The sequence below is a fragment of the Trametes versicolor genome, assembly GCF_000271585.1.
Source record: "Trametes versicolor FP-101664 SS1 unplaced genomic scaffold TRAVEscaffold_1, whole genome shotgun sequence".
Lineage (NCBI taxonomy): Eukaryota > Fungi > Basidiomycota > Agaricomycetes > Polyporales > Polyporaceae > Trametes > Trametes versicolor.
Genome location: NW_007360321.1, coordinates 3,693,470 through 3,718,512, shown reverse-complemented (window position 1 = coordinate 3,718,512; position 25,043 = coordinate 3,693,470). Strand labels below are relative to the sequence as shown.

General features: G+C 58.4%; 9 protein-coding genes across 9 annotated transcripts; 6 read left to right on the top strand and 3 right to left on the bottom strand.

The window, feature by feature from the left end:
* Nucleotides 1-266: 266 nt before the first annotated feature.
* Nucleotides 267-979, bottom strand: TRAVEDRAFT_93217 (uncharacterized protein; the record flags this gene model as incomplete). The annotated part of the gene is made up of 3 exons (XM_008035010.1): nucleotides 267-400; nucleotides 468-849; nucleotides 899-979. Coding segments are annotated over 3 exons (597 nt in total), but the record flags the coding sequence as incomplete, so codon positions are not given.
* A 1,946-nt stretch (nucleotides 980-2,925) lies between these two features.
* Nucleotides 2,926-4,707, bottom strand: TRAVEDRAFT_16878 (ribonuclease H-like protein; the record flags this gene model as incomplete). Its single annotated transcript, XM_008033562.1, has 4 exons — nucleotides 2,926-3,614; nucleotides 4,007-4,228; nucleotides 4,280-4,348; nucleotides 4,401-4,707. 4 exons carry the CDS (start codon nucleotides 4,705-4,707, stop codon nucleotides 2,926-2,928), a joined length of 1,287 nt encoding a protein of 428 aa, XP_008031753.1.
* Nucleotides 4,708-5,144: 437 nt separating this feature from the next.
* On the top strand, nucleotides 5,145-7,571 carry TRAVEDRAFT_140295 (polyubiquitin-tagged protein recognition complex Npl4 component). The gene is made up of 7 exons (XM_008035009.1): nucleotides 5,145-5,153; nucleotides 5,203-5,283; nucleotides 5,339-5,457; nucleotides 5,517-6,717; nucleotides 6,774-7,019; nucleotides 7,079-7,202; nucleotides 7,256-7,571. The coding sequence occupies exons 1-7, from the start codon at nucleotides 5,151-5,153 to the stop codon at nucleotides 7,459-7,461; spliced, it is 1,980 nt and encodes a 659-aa protein (XP_008033200.1). The 5' UTR covers nucleotides 5,145-5,150; the 3' UTR covers nucleotides 7,462-7,571.
* Nucleotides 7,572-9,102: 1,531 nt separating this feature from the next.
* On the top strand, nucleotides 9,103-9,661 carry TRAVEDRAFT_111083 (uncharacterized protein; the record flags this gene model as incomplete). The annotated part of the gene is made up of 2 exons (XM_008035008.1): nucleotides 9,103-9,232; nucleotides 9,291-9,661. 2 exons carry the CDS (start codon nucleotides 9,103-9,105, stop codon nucleotides 9,659-9,661), a joined length of 501 nt encoding a protein of 166 aa, XP_008033199.1.
* A 1,255-nt stretch (nucleotides 9,662-10,916) lies between these two features.
* TRAVEDRAFT_109261 (uncharacterized protein) lies at nucleotides 10,917-11,382 on the top strand (the record flags this gene model as incomplete). The annotated part of the gene is made up of 4 exons (XM_008035007.1): nucleotides 10,917-10,970; nucleotides 11,017-11,047; nucleotides 11,106-11,217; nucleotides 11,268-11,382. The coding sequence occupies 4 exons, from the start codon at nucleotides 10,917-10,919 to the stop codon at nucleotides 11,380-11,382; spliced, it is 312 nt and encodes a 103-aa protein (XP_008033198.1).
* A 992-nt stretch (nucleotides 11,383-12,374) lies between these two features.
* On the top strand, nucleotides 12,375-14,073 carry TRAVEDRAFT_33676 (PLC-like phosphodiesterase; the record flags this gene model as incomplete). The annotated part of the gene is made up of 11 exons (XM_008033821.1): nucleotides 12,375-12,494; nucleotides 12,558-12,613; nucleotides 12,681-12,732; nucleotides 12,782-12,850; nucleotides 12,906-13,011; nucleotides 13,073-13,281; nucleotides 13,340-13,378; nucleotides 13,434-13,474; nucleotides 13,530-13,785; nucleotides 13,842-13,905; nucleotides 13,958-14,073. The coding sequence occupies 11 exons, from the start codon at nucleotides 12,375-12,377 to the stop codon at nucleotides 14,071-14,073; spliced, it is 1,128 nt and encodes a 375-aa protein (XP_008032012.1).
* Nucleotides 14,074-14,228: 155 nt separating this feature from the next.
* Nucleotides 14,229-15,165, bottom strand: TRAVEDRAFT_42368 (uncharacterized protein; the record flags this gene model as incomplete). The annotated part of the gene is made up of 3 exons (XM_008034032.1): nucleotides 14,229-14,637; nucleotides 14,700-14,822; nucleotides 14,873-15,165. The coding sequence occupies 3 exons, from the start codon at nucleotides 15,163-15,165 to the stop codon at nucleotides 14,229-14,231; spliced, it is 825 nt and encodes a 274-aa protein (XP_008032223.1).
* A 610-nt stretch (nucleotides 15,166-15,775) lies between these two features.
* Nucleotides 15,776-19,362, top strand: TRAVEDRAFT_159755 (RhoGAP-domain-containing protein; the record flags this gene model as incomplete). The annotated part of the gene is made up of 14 exons (XM_008035006.1): nucleotides 15,776-15,906; nucleotides 15,978-15,998; nucleotides 16,054-16,175; nucleotides 16,232-16,302; nucleotides 16,359-16,490; nucleotides 16,555-16,912; nucleotides 16,966-17,045; nucleotides 17,095-17,168; nucleotides 17,230-17,533; nucleotides 17,592-17,621; nucleotides 17,674-17,760; nucleotides 17,815-17,890; nucleotides 17,940-18,169; nucleotides 18,226-19,362. 14 exons carry the CDS (start codon nucleotides 15,779-15,781, stop codon nucleotides 19,003-19,005), a joined length of 2,493 nt encoding a protein of 830 aa, XP_008033197.1. The 3' UTR covers nucleotides 19,006-19,362.
* A 2,071-nt stretch (nucleotides 19,363-21,433) lies between these two features.
* Nucleotides 21,434-24,784, top strand: TRAVEDRAFT_159752 (Pkinase-domain-containing protein; the record flags this gene model as incomplete). The annotated part of the gene is made up of 5 exons (XM_008035005.1): nucleotides 21,434-21,624; nucleotides 21,727-21,768; nucleotides 22,319-22,674; nucleotides 22,733-23,854; nucleotides 24,197-24,784. The coding sequence occupies 5 exons, from the start codon at nucleotides 21,434-21,436 to the stop codon at nucleotides 24,409-24,411; spliced, it is 1,926 nt and encodes a 641-aa protein (XP_008033196.1). The 3' UTR covers nucleotides 24,412-24,784.
* Between the last annotated feature and the right edge of the window lie 259 nt (nucleotides 24,785-25,043).

Sequence of the window (25,043 nt, the reverse complement as noted above, 5' to 3'; positions counted from 1 at the left end):
CTGTTTCCAAGCGGTGCTTGGGTTTCAGGTTCTCTGGGGTTCATTCGCGCTTTCTCACTTCCTCGCATGTGGCGCGCTCTTGCTGCGTGTTCCACATAGCTCCTTCCGTTCTTTGGGCCCCGAGCACATTCGTCTAGGCTCGCCCATTCTCCGTATCCGTTCTTTCGTGTAATCATCTTACCTTTACTCTCGGAAATCGCCTTCCGCACACCGGGGGAGGCGTGGGAAAAACGTAGATTGTGGTGGTTGAAGTTCAAGGCGCCCCCCGGGAGTGTCCATCTTCCCGAGAGCTGATCGCCCTCGATGTCCTGGAAATCTTGCGCTTGGATCGTCGTGAGGATCACAAGCGCGTTCAAGACCTGCGCAGCCACCGACGTCGCCTTCCAGTCGCAGCCGCCCGCTGCCGCGCGAGACATACATTGTCAGCCGTTACAATCTGAAACCATGACCGGCGAGAGGAAACGTACCACATGCGGCGTACGTTGCCCCCGCGTTGAAGGACGCGTATCCGACGGCGTTGCAGACGTTCCTCGCCAGCCACCCCGAGTCCAACCTGAGCTCGTTGTGGGCGAGGGTGGCGATCGCGAGCGTGATGCTGGGCAATAGAACCCCGTAGTGCGCCGACACGAAGAGGCAGACCGGGAGCATGGCCCAACGCAATATCTGCGCGTTCTCCGTAGTGATACGTCTGGCAGCGATGGGCCTCCAAGGCTTGTTCGCAGCGTCCTCCTCGGGCGATAGACATTGATTAGAGAGGCAGAACTGCAGCAAGTGCAGCCATATCCAGGCGGCTCTAGGCAGGATCTGTGAAGTAGTGTAAATGGGGGCGGCAGTGGTGCCGAAAATGAGCTGAAAGGTGGTTAGCGGCTGCGGCTGCCAGGAAGGGGGTACAACTTACAGTAGGGAAGAATACGGTCTTCAGATCCGAATATGTGAAGAGCCAGAGAGTGTAGACGAAGTCGCGAATTGCCTTGAGTATCAGAGACTCATCAAAGCGGAGTCTGGGCACTGAATCGAGAGTAAAGAGAGTCGACGAAGGTGTAGAAGAATGTACAGCGAGAAGCGAGCCAAGGACAGTCATGCTGAGAAGGGAAGAGGGGAAAGGGTGATGTTAGGTCGGGGTGCGGTTCTGTCCATCGCGCTCCCCTGATGATATACCTCAGCAGACGGCGTGGACCCTGGAGGCGGATTCGGGTGTTGAGCCCGACCGCGCAGACCGGCAAGCGCCAGTGCGTTTGGATGATACATCGCGGCATACAGTGCATGTCTGCGCACGACACTGCTCACGAGTCGCCGTTCGTGTCATGTCTCACTGGCCCTGCCGGGTAAAACCTAGCTCATTAGGGACGATTACCGGCTAAGCACAGGTATGAGCTGATCCGGCATGCAGACATCAACATCTCGACGCACCTCAACATGGACTTGTTCTCCGGTTCCATCTTCTCGACATCTCGGTGCCGATAGTGTATGCTCTAGGGCAGGCCGCCGCCCACCGAGCCTCCCGTGAGCGCTGCAAGGGGGCCGCTGCATAGTCGACATCGATTGATGCGAACACGGCGAAACAGTACCTTGTCGCGCGCTTTCAACCTCTGCAGGGTCTTCTCGTTAAGTTGTGCCGAGGCCGTGTTGACCAGGGTGAGCGTCCCGTAGCCTTGCCTCGTTCGGGCATACGGTCGGGCGCCCGTTCGTGTTTCCGGGCCACGGCGGCGAGTTTGGTGACCACAGCGAGACCCCAATGCGACTGAATCTGAAAGGTGCTGGGTGCGGCCAAGAATAAGGACGTTAGGGATCTGCAACCGAAACCAGTGGCTTACGAGAGGGCCCACCCAAGCGTCCGTGTAAGCATAAAACTTCGCCTCTCCGTCTTCTCGCCGGTTCCGGCCGTCGCGCATGTCATTACGACATGCACACCCAATGCACACCCTGGGAAGGCAGAATTGGGGAAGGTGTCGGCGAAGCTATGCTAGCCGTCCACCTCTCAACGCCAGTATCGAGAGGCTCGTGCTCAAGACATCGGACCGTACCGTTATGTCTTACTGATGTACGTCAATGTCTGTGAATGCAAATGCAAATAATCCGAAAGGCTTATCCTGTAGAACGTAAGCATGTATCATGATTCACTATGCCCGCATTGCAGCAAGAATAGTAAGCATCCAGCTTTGATGAACAGATCAAATACGAAGGCGCATCTAGCACTCATCGGTGAGGGATAACGGCCATACGGCCGCACGGCCGCAGCCTCCCTCACCGCCCGAAGTAATGATGTCAAAGTGCTGGGCCAAGTACGCCGCATGCAAGAGCGAGAAGTGAGATGCGAGAGCTGTGTATGCTGCACTGTACTTGGCGGCCGATGTGCCTGGAGAGTGTCATGCCCTTTCAGCCGTTTTACAAGGAGGCGAGGTCAAGCGCACATACCGTAAAGCACCCCGCGCCCGCGCTCGCGTCCGCGGCGCCCTGCGACCAAGCGCCGCCTCATGAGAGTCGGCCCTGACGAAAGGGCACAGCCTATTGAGCCTGGGACGTTTCGAAACCCCGAACACGCACACAAGCCTATCAGCAAGCACACAGAGCTCGTGCGCGGCACGCGGATCTCAGACCGTCGGGAATCTGCCGAAAGCGATGTCGAGTGGTGACGCATGGTGCGAGTATTGTACATATAACATGATGACAGGTCCGCCCGCCCAAGTCCGAGGGTGTTCCCCCCCGATACAGGCAGAAAGGGCGTGAGACGGGATGCGGAGAACGTCCTGCGCGGCCTCGCCGACACCGATCGACGGGGGCGCAGTGGGAGAGACACGGAGACACGGAGAGAGGAGAGAGAGAGCGGGGTGTAGTCGGCGATGATGAGAACAGGATATCGAGGGTGCGGAGAGTGGTAAGTATAGACGAAATGACGACGGCGGCGGTGCGAATCCGCAAGCCCGCTCATGTCTGACGTGGCGCCGCGAAAAACCCAAGCTGCACGGTCTGCCCGCGCCCGCGGCCCCTGCCCCTCCCACGCCCCGGCGACCCGAAATTTGGGCCCGCGTGGGTGTGTGCGCCGTACCCGCCGCTGCCGAAGCTCTTGGGCTTGCTCTGGTATTGACGGGGGACGTGCGCGAGGCGGGGAAAGCCGTCCATGTCGATATCCATCAGGGGCGCAGGTGACGGCTGGTTTGCTGGGGGGTATCGCGGGGTATAGGCATGCGGTTGGGGTGAGGGTGAGACAGCGTATGAAGGGTGCCCGGGGCCCCCTGCAGGGGTCGGGGAGGGAGAGGGGGTATGCGTGCGTGCCCCAGGTACGAACGAGGATGCGGATGGGGAGAGCGAGCCCGGTTGGTTTGGATTCCGTGCGCGATTGCGCCGGGAGTAGCGGTTCGCGCGGTACGGAATCGGCATAGCGCCATTTGGTGTGGAGTCGTCGTATACCCTGGGAGGGCGGGGAGGTGGGGGCGGGCCAGGGTCATAGTAGGGGTTGAAAGGATGCCAGACAGTTCCAGAGGAGGGTTGGTAGAGGAAGCCGTTGATGGTGTCGAAAGTGTACCACACCGTCTGCGGTACTGGATCCATTGTCGTCGCCATGGCAGAGAGGCGTGTGTATAGTGTCAGGCCTGCATGGCTATCGTTGGCAGCATCTGGAGAAAGAAAGGTGAATCAGGGTGATCTAAGTCACACAAGAGCAAAGTTGGTTCTCTCGACGACACGCCAAGTCACGATATGTGAACATCAACCAACAACGCTTTTGTTATTCATGTGAAATGGGTCGGCCTCGTAGCGTTAATGGCATCGAAAAGGGGCAATCGCCGCCCGGAAGCAACTATAGCTTCCCTAGTGCACTTTAGGTTGAGTGGTAAAGCACTCTAAAATTAGCTGCCGGCTCCCACGAGCTTAATGGCTTCTCCGCGGCATGCACTCCGAGGCGCAGCAAGCAGCAAGCAAGGGTAGCCAGCACTGGACGACCGTTGCACTTGCAAGCTGCTTTTCCAAGCACTGCTTCGTCTCAAACCAAACGAGGAGAGACACTTACAATCCTGCTGTCGTGGATCGAGCGGTAGCTCCCAGTTGCTCGTCTGCACTCTTCCCTTCTGCAGGGTCAACTCCTCGTATGTTTCGCAAAGTCGCGCGAGTCCGATCGGGCTCGCGTATTTCCCTTTCCACCGGGCATTGTCGACGGTGCGAGCGAGGAGGGATAGGTCTACACAGTTTCGGGTATCCACGCCATAGTCCGTAAATAGCTTCTTACAGTCCTCTGGGGAGCACGCGTGAGCGGCGGTGTATGACGCAATGAGGACAGACTTACTCTGTATTCCTACACCAGCCTTAACCACAGCCTCATCAGCGAGCAGGTCTCGCAGTCTCTCCGGGAACGCTGGGAACAAAGGGTGAGGGAGAGGTGAATATATACGACTCTGTTTGCTTACTGGGCATGTGGAAGATGTGAATGAGAAGAACGAGGTCCGCGCTGGCGAGCTGCACGAGCGCGACGGGATTCTCTGGCCTGCCTTTGATGAAGTTCGGCTTCCACTCCAAGTCAAAGCCCAGGACCTTGGAGTTAAGCTGTGCGATGGCCTCGTTCGTAGCATCCGCGTTCTGGCAGTAGACGAGCCGAGTGGTGGGGGATATGTTGGACCAGGAGTAGATATCGTACACGCGTTGCGGTTCGGCGGGCGCGTCATGGTGGTGATGGGAGTGGCTCCCCGATGGGAAGTAGCTTGACGAGGAGTCCATGTTGGAGGGTGACTCCGAGGAGATAGACATTGGAGGACAAAGAAGAGGGGCTTATATGGAGGCCAGCATGCAGCGTCGGGAATGACACAAGGTATCCAACGGAGACGGAGACGGATGTTCGGCTGTCAGAGGAGTCCGCCGCAGCGCTGGGATCGTGTGAGCAGCGACAAGAAGGACGAGGAGGGCAGGGCGAGGAGCGATGGAGAGATGCCGCAGCACGGGCGCGGTGGTGGCTGCTTCCATCGACTCCAGTCCAGATACAGCGCCTCCGCTGCACCATGGGCGCCTAACTCAACGTTGCTATCACGTGTTCGCGCATTTGGCAGTGTTACGTAAGCCACACGCGACGCGTCAGCTTGGATTGAGGTCATCTTCGGAAAGTCAGGCACACCGGACGCGCGTATTCACCGCTCCTTCTCCTCCTACCACCGCCATCCCTGACCATGGTGCGTGCGGTATCGTCGAATGTTTTGCATGTCTTGACACGTCTCTCAGCTGCTCAGATTGAGGTCGAAAGACGGAAACTTTCGCCTGGAGTTCCAGCCTACGGCGAACATCTCAGAACTTCTTGCAAAAGTGTGTAAATTGAGGTGATCCGCGGCCTGGTTGCGACCTTGACGCTCTTTACAAGATCCTAGAAACAGCACCGGATGCAGATTCTTCAACTATAACAATCTCGAACCAGCCGCGGGGGAATGAAGTGCTCATCTCGACGCTCAGTGGGCAGAATCTGCAATCACTCGGTCTCAAGTGCGTGTCTTCAGCTCTAGCGAATATGCGACCCACGCCAACGGCTACCCTTCCAACAGACATGGGGACCTGATCTTCGTGGGCTACAAGGCACAAGCTGCGCCAGAAGCACCCGCAGCCACAACAAGTGCTGCCGCAGCGCCTACAGAAGGCCAGGACCCTTCGAAGCGTCCTTGGGAAGGCGTAGAGGAGGACGCTGTCGATCGGTACTGGCGCTCGCAGGAAGGCAAGATCCCGCGAGGGCGCGATTCGCGTTTCTGCAAGCACGGCGCAAACGCGATGTGCGACTATTGCATGCCTCTAGAACCCTACGATGCCGCCTACCATACGGAGCACAGTATCAAGCATCTCTCGTACCACGCCTACCTCCGCAAGATTACGCCGAAGGCTTCCTCTTCCGCTTCTGTTACGTCCATCCTGCCTCCCCTCAACCCGCCCTCATACAAGGTGAAGGAGCCCTGTCCAACCGGCGGACACCCGCCATGGCCTGCGGGAATCTGTACCGCATGCCAGCCCTCCGCCATTACGTTACAGAGCCAGCCCTTCCGCATGGTCGACCACCTCGAAATCGCCTCCCCCGACATCATCGACCGCTTCCTGCAGGCCTGGCGCCTGACCGGCCTGCAGCGCTTCGGCTGGCTCATCGGGCACTACGAGCCCTACCCGGACGTGCCGATGGGCATCAAGGCCGTCGTCGAGGCGATCCACGAGCCCCCGCAGGAGGGCGAGATCGACGGGCTCTCGCTCGGGCTGCCCTGGGAGGACGAGCCGCGGATCCGCGCGCTCGCCGCGCAGGCGGCGACCCCGCTGCAGATCGTCGGGTACATCTTCACGGACCTCGTGCCGACGGAGGAGGACCGGACGAAGCTCAAGTACAAGCGCCATCCGCAGTCGTTCTTCCTCTCGTCGCTCGAGGTGCTGTTCGCGGCGCACGTGCAGAGCGCGAACCCGACGCCGTCGCGCTCGTCGTTTACGGGCGCATTTGGCTCGCGCATGGTGACTGCGGTGCTCACGGGCACGGAGGAGGGCGGGATCGACGTGTCTGCGTACCAGGTTTCGGAGCAGGCGTGTGCGATGCTCGACGCGGATATGATCGAGGCGAGCGTGGACCCGAACATCATGCGTGTCAAGGAGGAGGATCGTGAAGAGGGCTCGGCGCGCTATGTGCCAGACGTGTTCTTCAGGTATAAGAACGAGTACGGGCTGGACGTGCAGAAGAACGCGAAGCCGTGTTTCCCTCTTGAATACCTTCTCGTCAACGTACGTACTTCTTCAAATTCTTTCCATGACGTGTGTGCTCAACTTGCTTTCCACAGGTCTCGCATGGTTTCCCCCAGAATCCAGCACCGGTATTCCAATCGGTGAAGTACAAGATCGAGAACCGACCAGGGCTGGAGGACCAGAGCATAGAGAACGTTCTCCACCAGCTCGCCGAGATCGAGGCGTACGACGTTCACGTGAGCGCGCAGGGCGGCGACTCACAAAAACGACAAGCACTGGCGAAGTTCATCAGCGACTGGCACTTGATCGCGTTCCTCGGTACCACCGGCCTCATCAACCAGGTGAGTTCTCGTGGTTTCTCTTGCTTCCTTTCCATTACTGGTTGCTGACGACGACGCAGAATGATTTGCAAGTGCTCATCCGAGTAGCTACGGCTCCACATGAGGAGAAGCCGACTGTGTTGGACGAGGTGCTGCAGACCGAGGGTTGGTTGACGCTCATGACGTTTGCCCGGGAGGTCGCACGTAAGTTTTTTGTACCGCCGAACCACACGTTTCGTACTCACCGCTTTGTGTAGCAAAACGGCCGTCTGGTGCAACACTATCGTCCGGCTCGCATGCACCTATGGACACGGACATACCGCCCGAGGTCTTCGACCAGATCGCGCGCGCAGAAGCGGGCGGCAGCAGCAGCGCCGGTGGCATTCGCATCTGTCCGCACTGTACTTTTGAGAACACGCACGGAGGCAGCGACTGCGAGGTATGCGGACTGCCGCTGGCATGAGAGGCGATTGGAGAACAATGGTGATGAATTACGACAACTGTACTACAAATACATGATCGGGTTCTGCACATGTGTACATCTACAGACAAGACCAATTGCACGCTCCTAAGTACATGTGGACGCACGGAGATGAACGGCGCGCGCGGGGCCGCTGTGCTGGACCGGGAGACGCGTCGCGACGCGTGTGTGGCGCGGGCGCCTGTCGCACGTGAGGGCGTTGTGTCGCGACGTGCGGTTCGAGTGTCGCCATCCACGCGAGCGATGGCGCACTCGGCGCGCAGGGGCCTATCACGACAGACTCAATGCGAACCCCCACCACCGCTCGCGTCCGCGCAGCGCGTCCACCGCACGGGCTATTGCAAATCTGCCAGGGATGTCGCAGAAATGCCCTGTGCAACCGCCGCGGAATTATTGCGCTATTGCGCCGTGAGCACCCCGGCTGACGTCGACGCTCGACACCCGGATCCCCAGTCTCGCCACTTCCCCCAGACCGCCTGCGCTCGCACATTACGCCCTCGACGCGAGACCACAGTGACACGCGCGGACAGCGAGGCGCGGCTTCTCCCTCGCCATACTTGATACCATCGCGCCAGTGTTCGCCAGCCATGCCGGCCCTCCTGCTACACCACGGACACGCCGGAGATAACGCCAGCCCCAGCCCTGTCTTCCGCTCAGGTCGCACTAGCGCAAGCGCAGACCCAGACGCAAATACAGCAAGCTCGCCAGACTCGAGCGACGTTGACATGGAGCGCCACCCACCCGGCAGCGGCGACGGACCGGGCGCGGGCAAGCAGCAGCCCGCCCAGCAGCGAGGGCAGCAGCCACCTCGCCGCGGACGATCTGCGAGCCAACCAGTACCACAGCAGCCCATCGCGGGACCGAGTAGGGTGCGTCCATCGTTCTCGTCAATCTCTTCTCCCTCGCGACGCAGCACCCGCCGCCGCCGACACGGGCTGCTTCCCTCGCACGAATGGCGCACAAACTTACTAATCTGCGCGCGTCTGATTTCAGGTGCCCGAGATAGACTTTGGATTCATGCAGCACCAGTTCGGGGCAGGGAGCGGGGGAATGCAGAGTCCAGCGGGATACGAGGAAGACGCGATCGCGCGGGCCTTGCTCGCGATGCAGCAGCAGCCACAACACCAGCAGCCACAACAACCACAGCCGCAACACGGGTCCGGGCAATCAGGGCCCCACCCCGGTCTGTCTCACCATCCCAGCGCGCAGGGGCAGATACCGCCGCAGTTAGCGGGAGCAAATCCCCAACTGACAGATATGTTCTTCGCGATGTTGCCGTATATCCAGGCGTTGCAGATGCAACAGCAACAGCAGCAACACCCGCACCACCTTCCCCCACATCAACCGCAACAACAGCAGCAAAGAGCTCAGGCTCAATTTCCTACACACCCCCAACAACCGCACGATCCGCACGCACATCAGCACGCGCTGCAATTCGGGCTGCATGGGCAGCAGCTCCCGCCACAGCGGCCGTCATCGCAGCCCGGGCAGCAGGCGAGTTTCGGATTCCTGCCGCCCTCAGTGCCCGCACACCAGCAGGACGTGCAGATGGGCCACAGCTTCGTGGGCGGGCACTTCGGGACACTTCCCCCGCCGGAGCCTGCGCCTACTCGCGAGAGCATGATGCCCCCTCCACCGCCGCCGCCACAACCCGTGAGCAACACACCATCACCCGAGGCGGGGCACGACGGGACGGAGGTAGAAGGGATCGTAAGCGCGGAGGACAAAAGGCGCAGGAATACGGCTGCGTCTGGTGCGTGTCCTTCGCTGTTTACTCTACTGCATGACACTGACGGCCTGTGCGGCCACAGCGCGGTTCCGTATCAAGAAGAAGCAGTGGACATTAAATCTGGAGCGTACGATCTCGGACCTGTCTGGGCGCGTCGAGGAGCTTGAACGCGAGGCGGCGGAGCTGCGCAGGGAGAATGGGTGGTTGAAGGAGATCGTTATGTTGAAGAGCAAGCGGTTCGCGGGCGTCGTTCCCGACCTCGAGCCTCCGCCATCCCCATCGGCTGCGTCGGGGTCGGGCGCTGGGGAGGGCGGGACCAGCGGGCCGGAGGGGCAGGGACCGGGGAGTAGGTCGGAGTCGCGTCAGGGCAGCCGGGAGAGCTCAACGGAGCCGACGGGGAGGAGGCGAGTGGGGGAGAAGGGCAAAGGGAAAGCGCGGCAGCGGTCGCCGTGAGCCTGTTTGCGCTCGCTGTGCTTGACAGAGGAAGGTGTCGTTGGGAAGTGCGTGGGGGCTGGGTCGCGCGAGACGGGCGGGGGAGCTGCTTGTATACTACGCCCTGCACCCGAATTCCGAATTGCTGCTCCCAGAGGCGCCGGGTGGGCCTATCGTCGCACTGCTTCAATTCCGAATTCGCATCACGGGGCTTGCACACGCGTACCTGACAAAGGCGCAGTGAACCTTTGCGAACCTTTGCCCAGCGGCCGAGCACTCCGGTCCACTGCCCGCCCAGAGCGCGTCGGTGCGTCGGTGCTGTCTCTCGCACGTTGCTCGTCGTCTGCGTCGTATCTTTCGGTCTTTTCCGATAGTTCTAGACGGGTTCTACCGGTCGGCGCGAAGGCGCGCTACCTTTAATGAGGTGTGCTGCAGACGGAGTAACACGACCGCCTAAGTGTGGCTGCATCTGTAGCTGCTATCGCCGTACGGTGCTGCCCCGCGGAGGTCATAGGCATTAGGAAGTTGCCTTTCGCGGCCACCTTCGCAGTCTCTATACGTGACTTCTTAGCCACTCCGAAAGCACTGCGAAGGGGATGGGACTCACGCTTGCGCGCTGCTAGGCCAGGACGCTTGTGTTCGAAGACATGATGGAGTTGACTCGAGAGTCGGGCGGCGGGGTTTGCCCGGGGCTTGGGATTGGGTGTGTTCGTGTAGGTCCGACCTTCCTCGCCGCCAACTTATATACCTCGCCGACGTCGTCGTTCTAGTCTTCTAGCTAACTTCATGTCACGCTACGATGAGCCCCCCCTTCGTTCGATGTCAAACGCGGCCGAGTAGCGCCCGGTCGAAGGTCGATCGAAAATGCCTGTCGAAGGTGTGCACGGGGCTGACGCTTTCACAAGTGAATGCACGCTCAAAAACAAGCACAAATGCTATAACTATGTACACCTTATAGTATTAACGGTGCATACGAGGTTTATGCGTTGTGCAACTGCGAGGGAGCTGGGTAGTATCCAAAAGGGACGCGGTATGTGCGGAAGCTAAAGAGGCTGTGTAGATTATGTGCCCGATTCGTACGACTTCTGTGTGAAGTGTGAAGTTGGTGTGAAGACCTGCGAAGACAGATTGGGCACAAAATCCGCTTTCGGTCAGCACGGGTGCCTGAGAAAAGGCGCACCGCTCGGGCCGCTGTCCGGCAGCGACGGCAGGTGAGGGCGGGTGCGTCGACGCTGTCTTTTGCACGTTGCTCACCGTCTTCCTCGTTCCGCGCAACATGTCCTTCGGTCGGCCACCATCCATCTCAGGCGGTTTTTCCAACTCTGCACCCGTACGCCTACCTCGCCTTACCCCTTTGCATACGCTGATTCAAGCAGGACCGAGGCTCCTTCCCGCTCGATCACTATGGTATGTAGTTCTCATCAACGTCTCGAGCGCGATGGGACACTCACTTCGCGCCGCACAGGGGAGTGCAAGCAGTATATGCAGTCGTATCTTGACTGTCTGCGCAAGAACACTAACAACTCTACTCCCTGCCGGCATCTGAACAAGGACTACCTCGAGTGTCGCATGGCTCGGTGCGTCTGTCTAACCACCTCCAATTCTATGTCGCTAAGACTTCATCCAGTGGCCTGATGGACCGTGATGACTGGAGTAACCTGGGTCTGAACGGTGTCAGAGGCGCAGCAGAGAGTAGTAACAGTGTCGTGAAAGACAACCCGAAGGACAAGCCAAACGTCTGACGGCACACCGTACCAGTTCGTCGTTCGCTATTTCCCAGCTCTACTGTACAATATTTTCCCATAGGATAAGGGTCACACGTTGCTTTCACACTGCTCATATGTTTACAAGCTGCCGTGGACCGTGTTTGCTTGCATGTACCAGCGCCACTTGAGACTTCTTGCCGCGTCCCCGTAGCTGTCGCTAACCAGCTAGCCCAAAGTCACCCGTACATACTCGAAGGGTGACTGCCACTGGCGCGGATCCTTGCTCGATTTTGCCTTCGCCGGGGCGTATCTCACACTTTGAGTCCCTCCTGCGAGGGTGGAGATCTTCTCTCTGACGAGCAAGGCATATGCATGTTGGCGTATTGTTTATTGGTGCGCTGCATACACCCAGTTTTCAGCAGATGGCTCACCGCATTTAACAATCCAGGTTCTTCGAGAGCCGTCTAGTGGCCGCTATAACTGCAAGTATGCATCCGGGTTCTCGCCCCCTTCCAACGGTCTATTTCTGCGAATACGTCCACACGACGCGGCGTGGTGTCCATCGAGAGTTGTGACGGCATGCACGCATGCGCCATCGTTTTCGGCGACCACCGCGACCACCGCGACAGAACGAGCGCTGAAACACCTCCTCGCACGTTCTGCTTAGTGATAGGCCTCTCCTTTCTCCGACGCCCCGGTGGACGCTGTTCTCCCAGCACTGCCCCGACACTAGGTGGGTACAACGGAGAATCGTCGTCCGAACGTCTATCCACGGCCCGCTCGCTTCCGCTTTGGGTGGATCCTCATGAACGTTCGTACTGCATGCGCGCCCGACGAGCCTATGCCAACGGCACTGCCCGACTCCAGACGAACGTGGAACGTGCCCTGCATCGGCGCTGCCATGTTCGGTTTCTGTTAGGCTCCAGTGTTGCTTATCCTCGCGTCTCTTATGTATTCGGTGGGGAGCTCGGAGATGCGTAAAGTCTCGCTGCGCACCCCCTCATCCCCGCCCGCTCCGCACTCTAGCCATGTTCGCGCCAGTTGCTGTTGTCGCGAACCTCGCCAGCGAGGTCCTCATGATCTTCGCGTCCCCTGCTCAGCGTCCGCTTGGCTTTGTGGCCAGCCACCGCCGTTTTTATGACGTCCAGGTGCGCACATATGTCCTCGCTTATGGTTTTACGTACTCATGAACCGTCTCGCATCGTGATTAGGCGCACCGTGGCGGACGTGGAAACACGGTAGAGAACACCTTGCCGAGCTTTGCATGGTGCGTGTTTTGTGGGCTCCGTTTCTCTCGCGCGGGGCGTGCCAATCAACGTCGTGGGCTTCGGCAGGGGCCTTATCGACGGTGCAACTACCCTCGAGCTCGACAACGGTGTCACGAAGGTGAATATCTCGCTGCGCAGCCGCGAACATGATGCAGAGCATTGTGCAGGACGGACACGTCGTCGTCTGGCATGACGAGGAGATCGTCTCCGCGAAGTGCATGGACACCCATCCCGTGGTAAGCCCGGGCTGCCTTAGGCTCTATCTCGCTAGATCTCACCTCGAAGCCGCAGCATCCCGACGATCCCGAGTTCCCTTACGTCGGGAAGTACATTGCAAACCTTACGCTCGCTCAATTGCGGACGCTTGACTGCGGCTCCAAACGGCAACACGGCTACCGTACGTCCCCTTCTTTCGGCATCCAACGAGTGCCCCTCAGACTCATGCTTGCACTTTTCAGCGATGCAGCTCACTTACCCCGGCACGCGCATCTCCACCCTGCAGGAGACGTTCGACTTCGTCGAGTGCGCAGACCCACAGCATGCCGTGCTCTGGAACATCGAATCCAAAATCGACGCCCGGCACCCGAACCGCACGCTCGGTGTTACGGACTTCGTCGAGAAGCAGCACGCGGTGTTCGCCCGCAGCCCGTACAAGAACTCTATCACCGTGCGTGGATAGCTTGGCTCGGTGGTCCTGTGGACATTGTCTGACAGCTCGGGTGCAGTACCAAAGCTTCGACTGGCGGACATTGATCGCCATGAAGGTGCGAGACTTGACGACTTCTCTCGGCTATGGGGATTCTAACGCCCCTATTTTAGCAACTCGATAGCTCGATAACCACGTCTGCACTCATCGACGAGTGCGTACTCACGTACTCATGTTGCACATATACTAACCTCGCATACAACGCGCAGCGAGACCGCGTCGAACCCGGACAATAGCACTACGCCCTGGCTCGGGGGGCTGCGGCTCGACGCGTTCCCAGGGCACTCTCTGTCTGAGCGGGTCGCGCAGGCGGCGCACCACATCGGCGCAGACGTGCTCTCGCCGTCCGCAGAGTCATTCGAGACGCCTGTGCCAGACCCCGCAATGGAGGGTTACGTCGCGTTTACGACGCCGGAGATGATCGAGGAGGCGCACAGGCTCGGGATGCTCGTCAAGCCGTGGACGGTGCGTCGGAAGCGCTTGAGTGCAAACTGAGGAGCTGATACTCTCGGGTTCTGCAGTTAAATCGGATGAACATTGTGGAGCAACTCTTGGACTGGAAGGCGGACGGGATCATCACTGACTGTATGTATCCTCCTTTCGACTTCGAGTGCGTAAAGCTTACGCGGATCTATAGACCCCAACGTAGTGAGGCGACTGGTGCAGCAGAGCGGTCTGCCGACGGCTCCGAAGTTCCCCAAGCAGCGTGTGCTTGCGTGTCTGCATGAACACCTGGGCAAACAGCTCCCTTGAGCGGAGTCCCTCGATCGCTGGTATACCCTGGATTTGGATAGGATGGTGACGACTGTAGATTTGTATTGTACTGTATACAATTGTACCACCACCATAGAGATTATGTTACTACTACAGGAACACGAGCAACAAAAATTACCGATGGGAGATGTCGGTCACACCACCGACGTCGAATGCTTCAACAGGAACTCCATGTCGTCTTTACTCATAGGCAGAAGATCCGCGCCGAACGCTTCGAGACGGATGCGGAACTCGTGGTCGATGCGCCCGTCCAGCATCTGCACACTGTACGAGTCCGCCTCCCACAAGCCCTTGTAGTCCTGCTCCACTCCGACAGGAGGCGCATGCAAGAACTGCTTGCCCAGCAGCGTTTGGGGGTTCTTCAGATACTCCTCAACCTCGCTATCAGTGACCGCCTTCGGTTTGCCAGAGTGGCGCGTCGGCGGGGGGCTGAGCGGGTTTAGAGCGGTTGGCCCGGGGGTGTGTGTTGCCGGGTTGTGTACCATCCCGTTGGTTTTCTTGGGATAGAGAACACGGAACTCATTGTTCATCCAGTCATTAAAGCTGTGGACGTGCATTCATTAACACTGCCCCCCTTTGACCGCATTTGAACGGATAGTACGCACATAGCACTGTATCGTTTGAAGACCTGGTTCCGAAGGTCGGGGTGGGCCCTGAGTGGATACGCCCACTTGTACTGGTAGACGACCATGACCGCTGCACTTGCTAGGTGACTTCGCAGGACTCGACTGGACATACGTAAGTACAGCGTCACATAGAAGAGTCAGTTGGAACTCACTCCTCGAGCGAGTTCGGGGGCGTGAGCTGCTCAATCGCAGCGTCCACCTGCGCGAGGTATTCATCGTACTTTTCTGGGGGGAGATCTGCACCGACAGTATCCTTGGGCCAGAAGGTGGGCTTGGTATCCGGGCGGGCGTAGAGCTCTGCGATGATTGCGTCACGGCGTTGGGGATGTTCGGAGAGTTCCTGAACGTCGATTGCGTTGATCTGGAGGTATTTGACGAATTGTCTGGCGAGGGCGTCGACGTCGACTTGGTCACGAGGAATGGTGTAAATGTCGATGGAACTCATCTTGATGCACGGTAGATACTAAAGAAACAGAGGGGCACAGTACAGTAATCGATATCTGGGTTTGAGCGCCGTTGTCGGAGTACTGTGTCGCGTCCCAAGCCGCGTCGTCAGAGCAAGGTCTTCATAGCAGTCGCGGTGCTGAATAAGGAAACTCGGCGTATAGTATTGTCCCACCACCATAGATTCAGAGACCCATCCCCACCACCACAGATACGCCGAGTTGAGGACGCCGATATGCGCCTGATTCTATAGTCACGGTTCTATAAGTTGCTCATCTCCGCGCGACACTTTGCCACGCTTCGTACACCATAATTATACCATTTCATCTCCGTCCTCCGATACCCTCGGCACTGAACCATCACCGTCAACATTAAACATCTGCCAGATAGACAGCCACTTCGCGATGAAGGCCAGATTCCCGACCGTCCTCGGAGAGCTGAAGCAGACCTGATAATAATATCGGGATGCCCAGGCACGGGCGCCTGCGCGTCGCGCGCTTGCCTGCATGTGACGTCGGGCCACGTGCTCGAGGCGGGCGCGGTTGATTCGGACTTGGAGAGAGTCCGCATCTTGCACAGACTCCCCCACTCACGCTTTTGCTACGAATCCTACGATGTCGACGGAGTCCGGCGCAGGGGCGACGAGGCCCCCACAGACAGAACCCTCTCAGAGCGCAACGAACCTCTTCGAGCTGCACCTCAAGGTGCTCACAGAATCATACCTCGCGTTCTTCCAGGAAAGGTGCGCACTCGTGTTCCTCTCGCCCGCTCCCGCCCCCACTTTCCCTGTGCTCACTCGTTCTGTGCGATCAGGAAACGAATAGAGGAACAATAGTGAGTGGTCTATGGCGCACGATTGCCCGCGCGTCCCTCATCTGGGTCTGTGCAGCGTTGCGGCGCTACTTAGGCTCCACCGCAAGTCCAAGTCCCTCGACACATATCTGGACGACCGGCTCGAGCTGAGTACGACGCGCGTAGCATGGAACGAGATCACGGACAACGTCGAGCGAGGTGCGTTCCCCTACTCTGTACCCGACTACCCGGAGCTCATCGCCCGCGATGGACAGAGGCGAGCACGCGCACCGCCTTTCTGGAGAACCTCGGCGCCCATGTGATAGACCCGCTCGCGAACTTCAAGGTGCGTTTCACGTTGTGCTCCGCCTCCGCTGTGTATGGAAGCCCGGTGTACGCCAGGAGGAGCAAGATCGCATCCGCAAACGGGTCAAGGAAGACTTGAAAGACGCGATAACGGCGCACGCCGAGTATGCGGACAATGTCCTTCCAAGGCTCAAGCGAGCATATCTCAAGAAGTGCCAAGAGGCTGAAGTGCGTACCCCCTTGGGCGTAGTCGCTGCTCGGTTTCGAATACTCATCGCCTCGCCCCCCGCAGGAGTACAGAGTCGCAGCGGCCGCGCCGCTCTCCCCCACCTCGCCCCCCGATACCCACTTTAATCTACCACCTCTCTCGAAGCCTCAATCGCAAGGCGCCAATGGAACACGGCCAGTGGTCACCGCCCCGCAGCCGCTACGACCCCTTGACCGCCGCCCTTCGTCAAGCGCGCACGCCTCGAGGAATCGATCGCCTTCGGCATCGACATCTACCGCGCTGCAGGACCTTGCACACCAAGGCAAGAAACAACTCAACCAACTTATGACCTTTTTGGATAAGGGGGGTAATGTCAAAGATGGTGGGCGTTCGGAGAACGCTCTGAGATCCGTTCGTGCGAAACGGGAGGCAGACGAAGCGGGTATGTGGCGCATGCATCTATAATTGAGCAGAACCTTACATGAAGCCCGTTAGACAAGGAATATAGGAAAGGTGTCCATTGGCTCGAGACCCTCCGTATTCGGAGAGTGAAGATCATCGAGTCGGGGTTCAAGGTAGGCTCCACTAATGACAACCCATTTACTTGAGGCTCATTCGAATCAGTCGCTGGAATCGTTCGTTCGTGATTCTGCGGCTACAGTCAAGAAGGTGCTTGAAGTTTACACGGACAATTTGACGTAGGTGTTTCTTTTCTGTGAATACCAGGAACATTCATTCAACGGCCGACTTACCTTCCAGTGCGGCTTCTGCCACCCAGAACCAACTATGCGAACATGGGCGGCGCATGGTGGAGAAGATTGCACCCGAACGAGACAGCACGGCGATCGCAGCGGCGATACCTCGCTTGCTCTCGGCGGCGGTGCCTAAGCCTGTCTTCTACTACAACTACAACGTGGGCGAATGCAGGGATCTCATCTTCGGTGTCAGCCTTGTGGACTATGCGACGGCGAGGGGGCTGCCAGAGGGCGAAGTTCCCAAGATTATCCGGATATGCATACAGGATATCGAGCAGCGAGGACTAGATGCTGAGGGGATTTACCGGGTAAGCCATATATGTGGAGCTCACTAGGATGACGGTCCACTCATACTTCTCATGTTAGGTTTCGGGCAGACACGCAGCAGTTCAGGAGGTACGTTGCTATATCAAACGTCACAGTCCGGCTACTGACCTCCATTCTCCAGCTGCAACATAAGATCGAGCGCAACGAGGTGGCATTCCAGTTCAACGCAACGACAGACGACGTGTATTCGGTGGCCTCGTTCCTAAAGGTATGCCTAGCATCTGCGAATCTCATGTCAGCCACCTAAACAATCATGTCACAGATGTATCTTCGGGAACTTCCTGAACCCGTATTCAAGTTCCCATTACAGGAGCGCATCCTACACACGGAAGGATTTGGTATGCAAACTGCCTGTTTCACAGCTGACAATACCTGACCTTCTGGCAGACGAGCACGCTGCAAACAACTTTTCGGTCCTGCGGTCGAAGATGCGGCGACTACCCGCTATCCACCAGGCGACACTCAAGGCCCTTGTAGAGCACCTCGCCAAGGTGGCGTCAAACGCAGAGAAGAACAAGATGGATCCGCGGAATCTTGCGATCGTGTTCGGGTCCGTGATATTCGGAGAAGACGAGATGCCGAAGGGGGCGGACTTGCTCAGTGTCCAGTCTTGGAAGGTGCGCTCGTCCTTCTACGAAACATGTATCGCCGCTGAGAAGTGTTTCGCTGCTAGGATTCCCTGATGGAGGACTTGATCAACAACGCCCATATCCTGTTCTCGCAGGCGGGATCACCCCCATTACCACCGGCGCCGCTGCATGAAGGGCCTCCTCCCAGCGCGTCGTACGGTTCGACCCACACCAGGGTCTCAAACATGCCTCCACCGCCCTTACCAGCATCACCGCGCAAGCGTCCGATATCGATGCAATCCCCCCGATCTTCTGCCGACGGCACTCGCCCCATTCCGCAAGACTTTACGCCGCAGCTTCCACCGCGGCCTGCGAACAGCATACATCCGTCGCTGCGAGCCGGCCAATTCTCAGGGTCACCGGCGCGGCAAGCTCCCTCTATCCGTGCTGGCCAGTGGTTCGATGACCAGGTGCGGGTACCCGCTCCAGTGAGCACGGCGCCTTCGCAGGATGGCGCTCCAAGTGTCCCTTCGCCCCCCTCCACGCTCGCTCCGCCAATATCGGAAGTGCCCTCGGTTTCTACCTCGTCGACGTATGCGAATACGCTCGAGTCGCACTCGCGTGAGCCGTCGTCGAAGCGCTCTTCGCCACAGCTCGAGCCCCAAGACAAGCCGGTGGACGGAGGCCCTGTCGATCTGTTCTCCCCACCGCGGCCCTCGTCGGCGGCCCCGTCGGCGCACACGCACGAAACGTCGCTGTCGTCGACCGCATCTGCTGCGGCCTTTGCGTCCGCGACACCCTCTCCGAGTTCGTCGGCACACTCGAGTCACAGCTCGAGTCCGAGCAAGAAATCAAATGGGCATGGGCGGCGCGCATCGGACTGAAGAGACTATTCTCCGGTTGCGGCGTTCGAACTTTGGAGCAGACTGGGTTTCGGTCATGAACGTACGAGCGTTGACGCATGATACGAACGCACAATGTAATGATACGACATGAGACGTTGCTAGGCAAGTGTGTAATCGTTCGGGCTGGTTGTTTGGCTGGCAGTAGTTGGTGGACGAGCCGCGGGACTGTAGCGTTGACCTATGTTTCCCTCTCCTTTTCTTCGTTTCTGGCGCCGTTTGGACGCGGTTCGCGGTTGGTACTACTATACCATGTACTGTCTTGATTTACCTGTTTATTCTACGGCATGTTGTATGACTTCCCCACTGACTACTTATTACGTACTACTACATATGGGCCGTGCCCTACATATCTTGAGGTTGGGAGTGTTGTGGTAATATTAAACAGTTTGTCCTTTATTCCAGCTGTACGTCTTCTCGCGCGTTGGTGTGCATGCTTCGAAAGCTCATGACTCCGTCGCAGAATCTATACCGTGGACCCATGCAAGGCACTCCGTCCTACACCTGATCGGCAATATTCGCATCTCGGACGGAGCTCCGCAACGCTCGAAAACGGCGAACGGGGAATACATTGCAGTCTCCTGCCAAGTCCCCGTTCAACTTCTCCAAGATGCGTGCGTGAGAGCCTCAGAACGAGAGCTCGGCGGGATCATGACTCAATGCCCCGTCTGAGGCCGTCAGCGTAGGTAAATCGGGGAAGAAGGCTCCGAGCCACATGAGGGCCATTAGGGGTGCTCAATTCTCGCCGTTCGTTCGCGCGTTCGGGCGCTACATGGGCGCTACACCTACGCGGTTCAGACTCCGCCTAGCACAGTGTCGAGCGTCGTGCTTCGTCGCAAGTGTTGCTAGCACCAAGATGCTCTCTGTGATCACTTCGTGGACTAAAAAATAGTACAAGATGCTGAGGTACTAGGCACCATGAGCTAAATTCACGGACCTGCCATGCACATTCGCAGTCGGGCGCTTCTTTCGCCGCAAGAAAGTCTAAGAAAGTCTAAGAAAGTACTAAAGCAGCCACAAATGGCAGAAATTATGTGAATCTCCTCTAGATACAGTCAGGAACTTCTTGCCCTCGGTCAAGCTGCCGTGTACTTGCAGGAGTACCGCTGACGAGCGTGTACGCGCACAACGCTCGACACTGTGCTAGGCGGAGTCTGAACCGCGTAGGTGTAGCGCCCATGTAGCGCCCGAACGCGCGAACGAACGGCGAGAATTGAGCACCCCTATTCACATGACCGCCGTGGGTGGCATCGTATGGCAAACAGCTGACGGGTCGGCAGAGGATGGACACCCGAGAGAAGCTGGTGGGTGCTTCTCGTAAGGCCCGGAGCGCTCGCCTGGCGTGCTTCGCGAATGCATTAACGTGTTGGGAGTGCGACGAGAAAGGCAGGTGTAGTGTTCGCTAACCCAGAGACCCACTCGCGTTCTTCTCTTCCTGGAGGTGGAAGAAGATTTGACGGTGTAAGAAATTCGAAGCCGGAAGCTTGAGCGTTTGAAGAGTCAGAGATGTGGTTCGAGTGGCCGCCGCAAATACTATTTCTTCCATCGGATCGGTTCCCGGGCGGAATGGCGTATACCCAGGGCTGCCTGTCCCCGGTCGGAGACTCGGAGGAGAATGTCGATTATCAACAACTGGAGGGCTCCAGCATTCTGGCTCAAGCGACGAGGAGGGCCTATCGATCTGCGCTGCTTTTGCGGCCCCGGACGATCGATCGTGCGCAAACGGTTTGCGGGCGACCGACGCCAGGGAGCGCTGCGCGCCGGCGGCACGAAGAGGCAGCGTAAAATCGTCGGGTCGTATGTCTTAGCCACGCGATTGTCAGAGCTCCAAGAAAAATTGGAGTGCGGGACCGAATGCATAATGAAAAGAAAGGCAGGTAGCGTGGGGGACGAGCCAATCACCCGGCGGATGTTGTGGAGCTGGACGCGGAGCGGTGAGGGCAGAACGTTTGCGCACGACGGTACTCAGACGGATCGATCGTGCGCGGGGACAACTCTGTGTCGGCAGACGCTGCGCCCGCAGGCTGGAGAGGTGCGCTGGGAACATGTCGAGGACAGCGAGGGGAACGACGAGCAGGGGGTGGATGTCGCGCGAGGCAGCTGGAGGCTCGTGCGTACTCGGACGCATTCGGAGAGGGGGAGGAGATGGCGGGGAGGCGAGTGGAATCGGCCGAGCCACACTTACGTAAATGTGTCAATCAGGCAGGAGGGAGGAACATTCCCGGGCTAATCGCTGGACGCCGATTGGCTGCGGGGGCCGCGATAAGGGATCGGGGATCGAAGGGGCCGCATATGGACGGCTGATGTAAGAGTGGGCGCGGTCGAGGGCGTCGGACGGACTGGGTTGATATGGCTGCCACATCGCGCCGCCTTTCGGTGCTCTCTCCCTCTCCCTCTATCTCCTCCGTACATGGCTCCGAAGCAACCCTGCGCAAAGTACCAATACGTCGTCACCCCCGCCGGCCCAAAGATCGTGCCAGTCCCAGATGTATATTCCAAGGACGAGGAGTCGCCTGCAGACTACAACTCCGGTGGTTATCTCCAGGTCAAGATAAACGATTCCTTCAAGGATGGGAGATACCTCGTCACCAGGAAGCTCGGGTAAGTCCTCCTCTCATTCACCGAATTCACCGACAGAAGTCGCCCGCGCTACTTCGTCGGGCTCGCGCCGCTGTGGACCGCGTACTAATGTCACACGACTAGATGGGGCCATTTTTCGACCGTATGGCTCGTCAAGGACAACCAGTACGTGTCTCGCCTTTTCAGTCTTTCTCGCTATCCTCTTGCCTCTCTCGCTCCTCCGCGACGCGCTTTATGCCGAGCCTGAAGGGCCGCTGCCAATGACTTTGCATCTCTGCTGCGCTTGCTGCTTTGGAAACTACGGATTCGCCATGTAACCGGCTGCTCGCCACTCTGCCTGTTCTTTGTCTCGTGTGGACCGTGCCAATATATGGTCCCGTCATCGTGCCCCCGCGTCATCGAACTGAGGCCTGACTAACTCATGCTGGTCCGTATCGCGCCGGAAGCATTCTCCGATCCCGAGCGCGGGAAAGCTCTCACACTTAGGTTCTGAACGAAAACACGTTCGTCTTATACTTGCATTGCATCATGGCGGCCGGTTATATATCGGTGTGGTATCTCAGCCAGACCAGGGACTGATAACATGTGCTGTACGCGGAGAGGTGGCTGATGTGGTGCGGGAGCCGTAATTTGCGTTTTCTCGTCAAATTGCGGTTCGCGTGCGGTATAATTCTCACCATGCCTTCGCGTTATTCCTTACTGACTCCCTATGCAGCACTAGCCGCCATTCTGCGCTCAAAGTCGTCAAATCTGCTGGACGATATGCTGAGACCGCGCGCGACGAGATCAAGCTCTTGCGTCAAGTTATGGACGTGAACCCTCTTCACCCTGGCCGGAACCACATCGTGTCGTTCCTCGACAACTTCGACCACAAAGGCCCCGACGATAGTCACATATGCCTTGTGTTCGAGCCATTAGGCGAGAACCTGCTCGCCCTTATCGAGCGCCACAAGAAGACGGGCGTAGCCGTCGACCTTGTACGCGTCATTGCGAAGCAGATGCTCCTCGGGCTGCAGTATCTGCATGATGAGTGTGATCTTGTTCACACGGACATCAAACCGGAGAATATATGTAAGTGGACCGTCGAAAGCGCCATATATTCCGATGTCCTAACATCTACGTATCACAGTGATATCGATACCCGATGTCGAGGCACATATTCAGGCTGAGCTTTCGCGCTCGCCATCTCCCACATGCAGGAAGGTCGCTGTGCCTCCAAAGGCACTCACGCGAGTTTCCGTCAGCATCCCCCAGCGCAAGACTGGCCGCGAGCGACAGGTGCAGATCTTCGATTCGCAACCGCTCCCCAGTCCTTCATCCGTTAGCTGCCCCAACTCTCCTGCCCGCCTCAGCTACATCTCTCGCGTCGCCTCTGCTCAAAGCGCGAATGCGGCGCTTCCCTCTGCTTCCCTCTCAAGCATGAACGTGATACGGAGGAAGAGCACTAGCAAGCTCGCGCTGTCGAGCGGTCATTTCCACTCTGGCGCATCGACCCCGGACACGTCGGAGTCCAGTGGGAGTGGCAGCTCCGGCTCGGCCTCCCGTTATGACTCGGTGCTGGTGTCTTCTAGCTTGGCGAGGTCGCTGAGCAACGATACCCCCTCTACCTCTATCAACAGCTTGACGAGCGGCATGGGCAAACTCGCACTCGCCCAATCTGTTAAGGGGAAGGAGAAGGCCCTGGCGCCATGTACTTGCACCTGCGGCGACCAAACCTTCACTGAAGCAGGTGACGAGCCTGACTTCAAGCCCATGCCTGCCCAAGCACGCCCCGCCCCTGGACCCTCCCTACTCTCGCAGACCGCTCCCCAGAATCTTACACCACAACGCTCCGCGTCCACCTGCTCACAACATCCACACTCACCCGACACATTGCCCGCACCACTACTGGACGCCGTCTTTGAGGCGCCTGCTCCCCTTCCCCCGCCATTACCCATCAACATCAAGATCGCTGACCTCGGAAATGCGACGCCGACAACAAAGCATTACACCGAAGACATACAGACGCGGCAGTACCGCGCGCCCGAGGCGATCATTGGGCGCACGGACTGGGGCGCAACGGCGGACATCTGGTCCGTCGCGTGCGTCGTGTTCGAGCTGCTCACTGCGGAGTATCTCTTCGACCCCCAAGGCCAGGGCGACCTGTTCGGGAAGGACGACGACCACATCGCACAGATCATCGAGCTTCTCGGCGACTTCGGCGAGACGAAAGTGGGAGGCAGGTTCAGCAGGGAGCTATTTGACAGCACAGGTGAGCGTCGCACTCTGATCCGCTACTGCCTGCATGCCCTTTATATATGCGTGACCGACACCGTGTTTGGGCGCTGTGATGCTGCGCCCCTCCCCACCGTCCATTCCCAATTGGGGTACCTCATCGGAGGTGGCGCGTGTATGGACTGCCCCCGCAGCTCTGCGCCGTGCGGTCGGTGCGACCGCACCGGTGATGACAGGGATCGACCAAGAAATACCGAGGCTTTGTGCCTGCCTTTCTGAGGCGGTCGAGAAACGGTGCCCTGTTTCGTCTTTTGTTCTGCGCGCTTGTGGCGGTCGGGTGATAAGCAACACTTACTGACTATACCTCTTTGCTCTGCAGGCGCGCTGCGATACATCCGGAACTTGAAGCCATGGCCGCTGCGGCGTGTGATGGTGGAGAAGTATCTTTGGTCGGAAAGCGACGCGGAGGCAGTCTGCGCATTCCTCGAGCCGATGCTCGTGGTCGACCATAGGAAGCGGGCGAACGCACGCGACATGGTCGACCACCCGTGGCTCCAGGTCGACCCGCTCAGCGAGGAGCTGTGGGGGTGGTAAACGCCCCCTTCGCATTCGCCACGCTCCGGTACTTATGCGTCGACGCACGGGCGCCCAGTTGGTTGGGCGGCTGAAGTGACCGATTGCGTGGATGTCGGGATATGGCGTGACGCGTGTCGTCGAGCTCTCCCCTCCCCATCCTCTCATCCTCTTTTCTATTTGCATCATTATTCTCGAGTGTGCCGGTTTTTCTTCGCGTCTTCCGTTTCTCTTTGGCTTACATCCCGGGTCCGCTGTTGTTCCTCATCTCCCCATTTCGCCTTGGCCCGTCTCGGGCGTTTCTCCCTCATGTTGTTGTGCAATCATGCGTGCTCCCACTTCACCCCTCATCTTGTCTCCCGCTCCCCTTTCCATGTTGTATCATTCACTCCCCGCATTCTCCTGCTTCCATTTGGACTTTTGACTAGCTTATGGCCGGCACACCATTTCTCGCCCTGCTCCTTTTCATTCCCGCAATCCTCTAGACGCTAGACCGCATCTGCCCGCTTGCATTCCATCTCTTCTCCTCCCTTCACTCCGCGCGTACGTACTGAATGCGTCACCTCCGCCTAATCATGCATCTTCCTCCCGCCTCGATTCTCCCTCCATGCCACCGCTACCCTCGCGATTCCCTCTACCCCCACCCCATCCGC

Coding starts and splice junctions, on each gene's coding strand:
- TRAVEDRAFT_140295 (XM_008035009.1), top strand. Junction 5,284..5,338: donor TCTCAGAACTTCTTGCAAAA/GTGTGTAAATTG, acceptor GCTCTTTACAAG/ATCCTAGAAACAGCACCGGA. Junction 7,020..7,078: donor CCACCGGCCTCATCAACCAG/GTGAGTTCTCGT, acceptor ACGACGACGCAG/AATGATTTGCAAGTGCTCAT.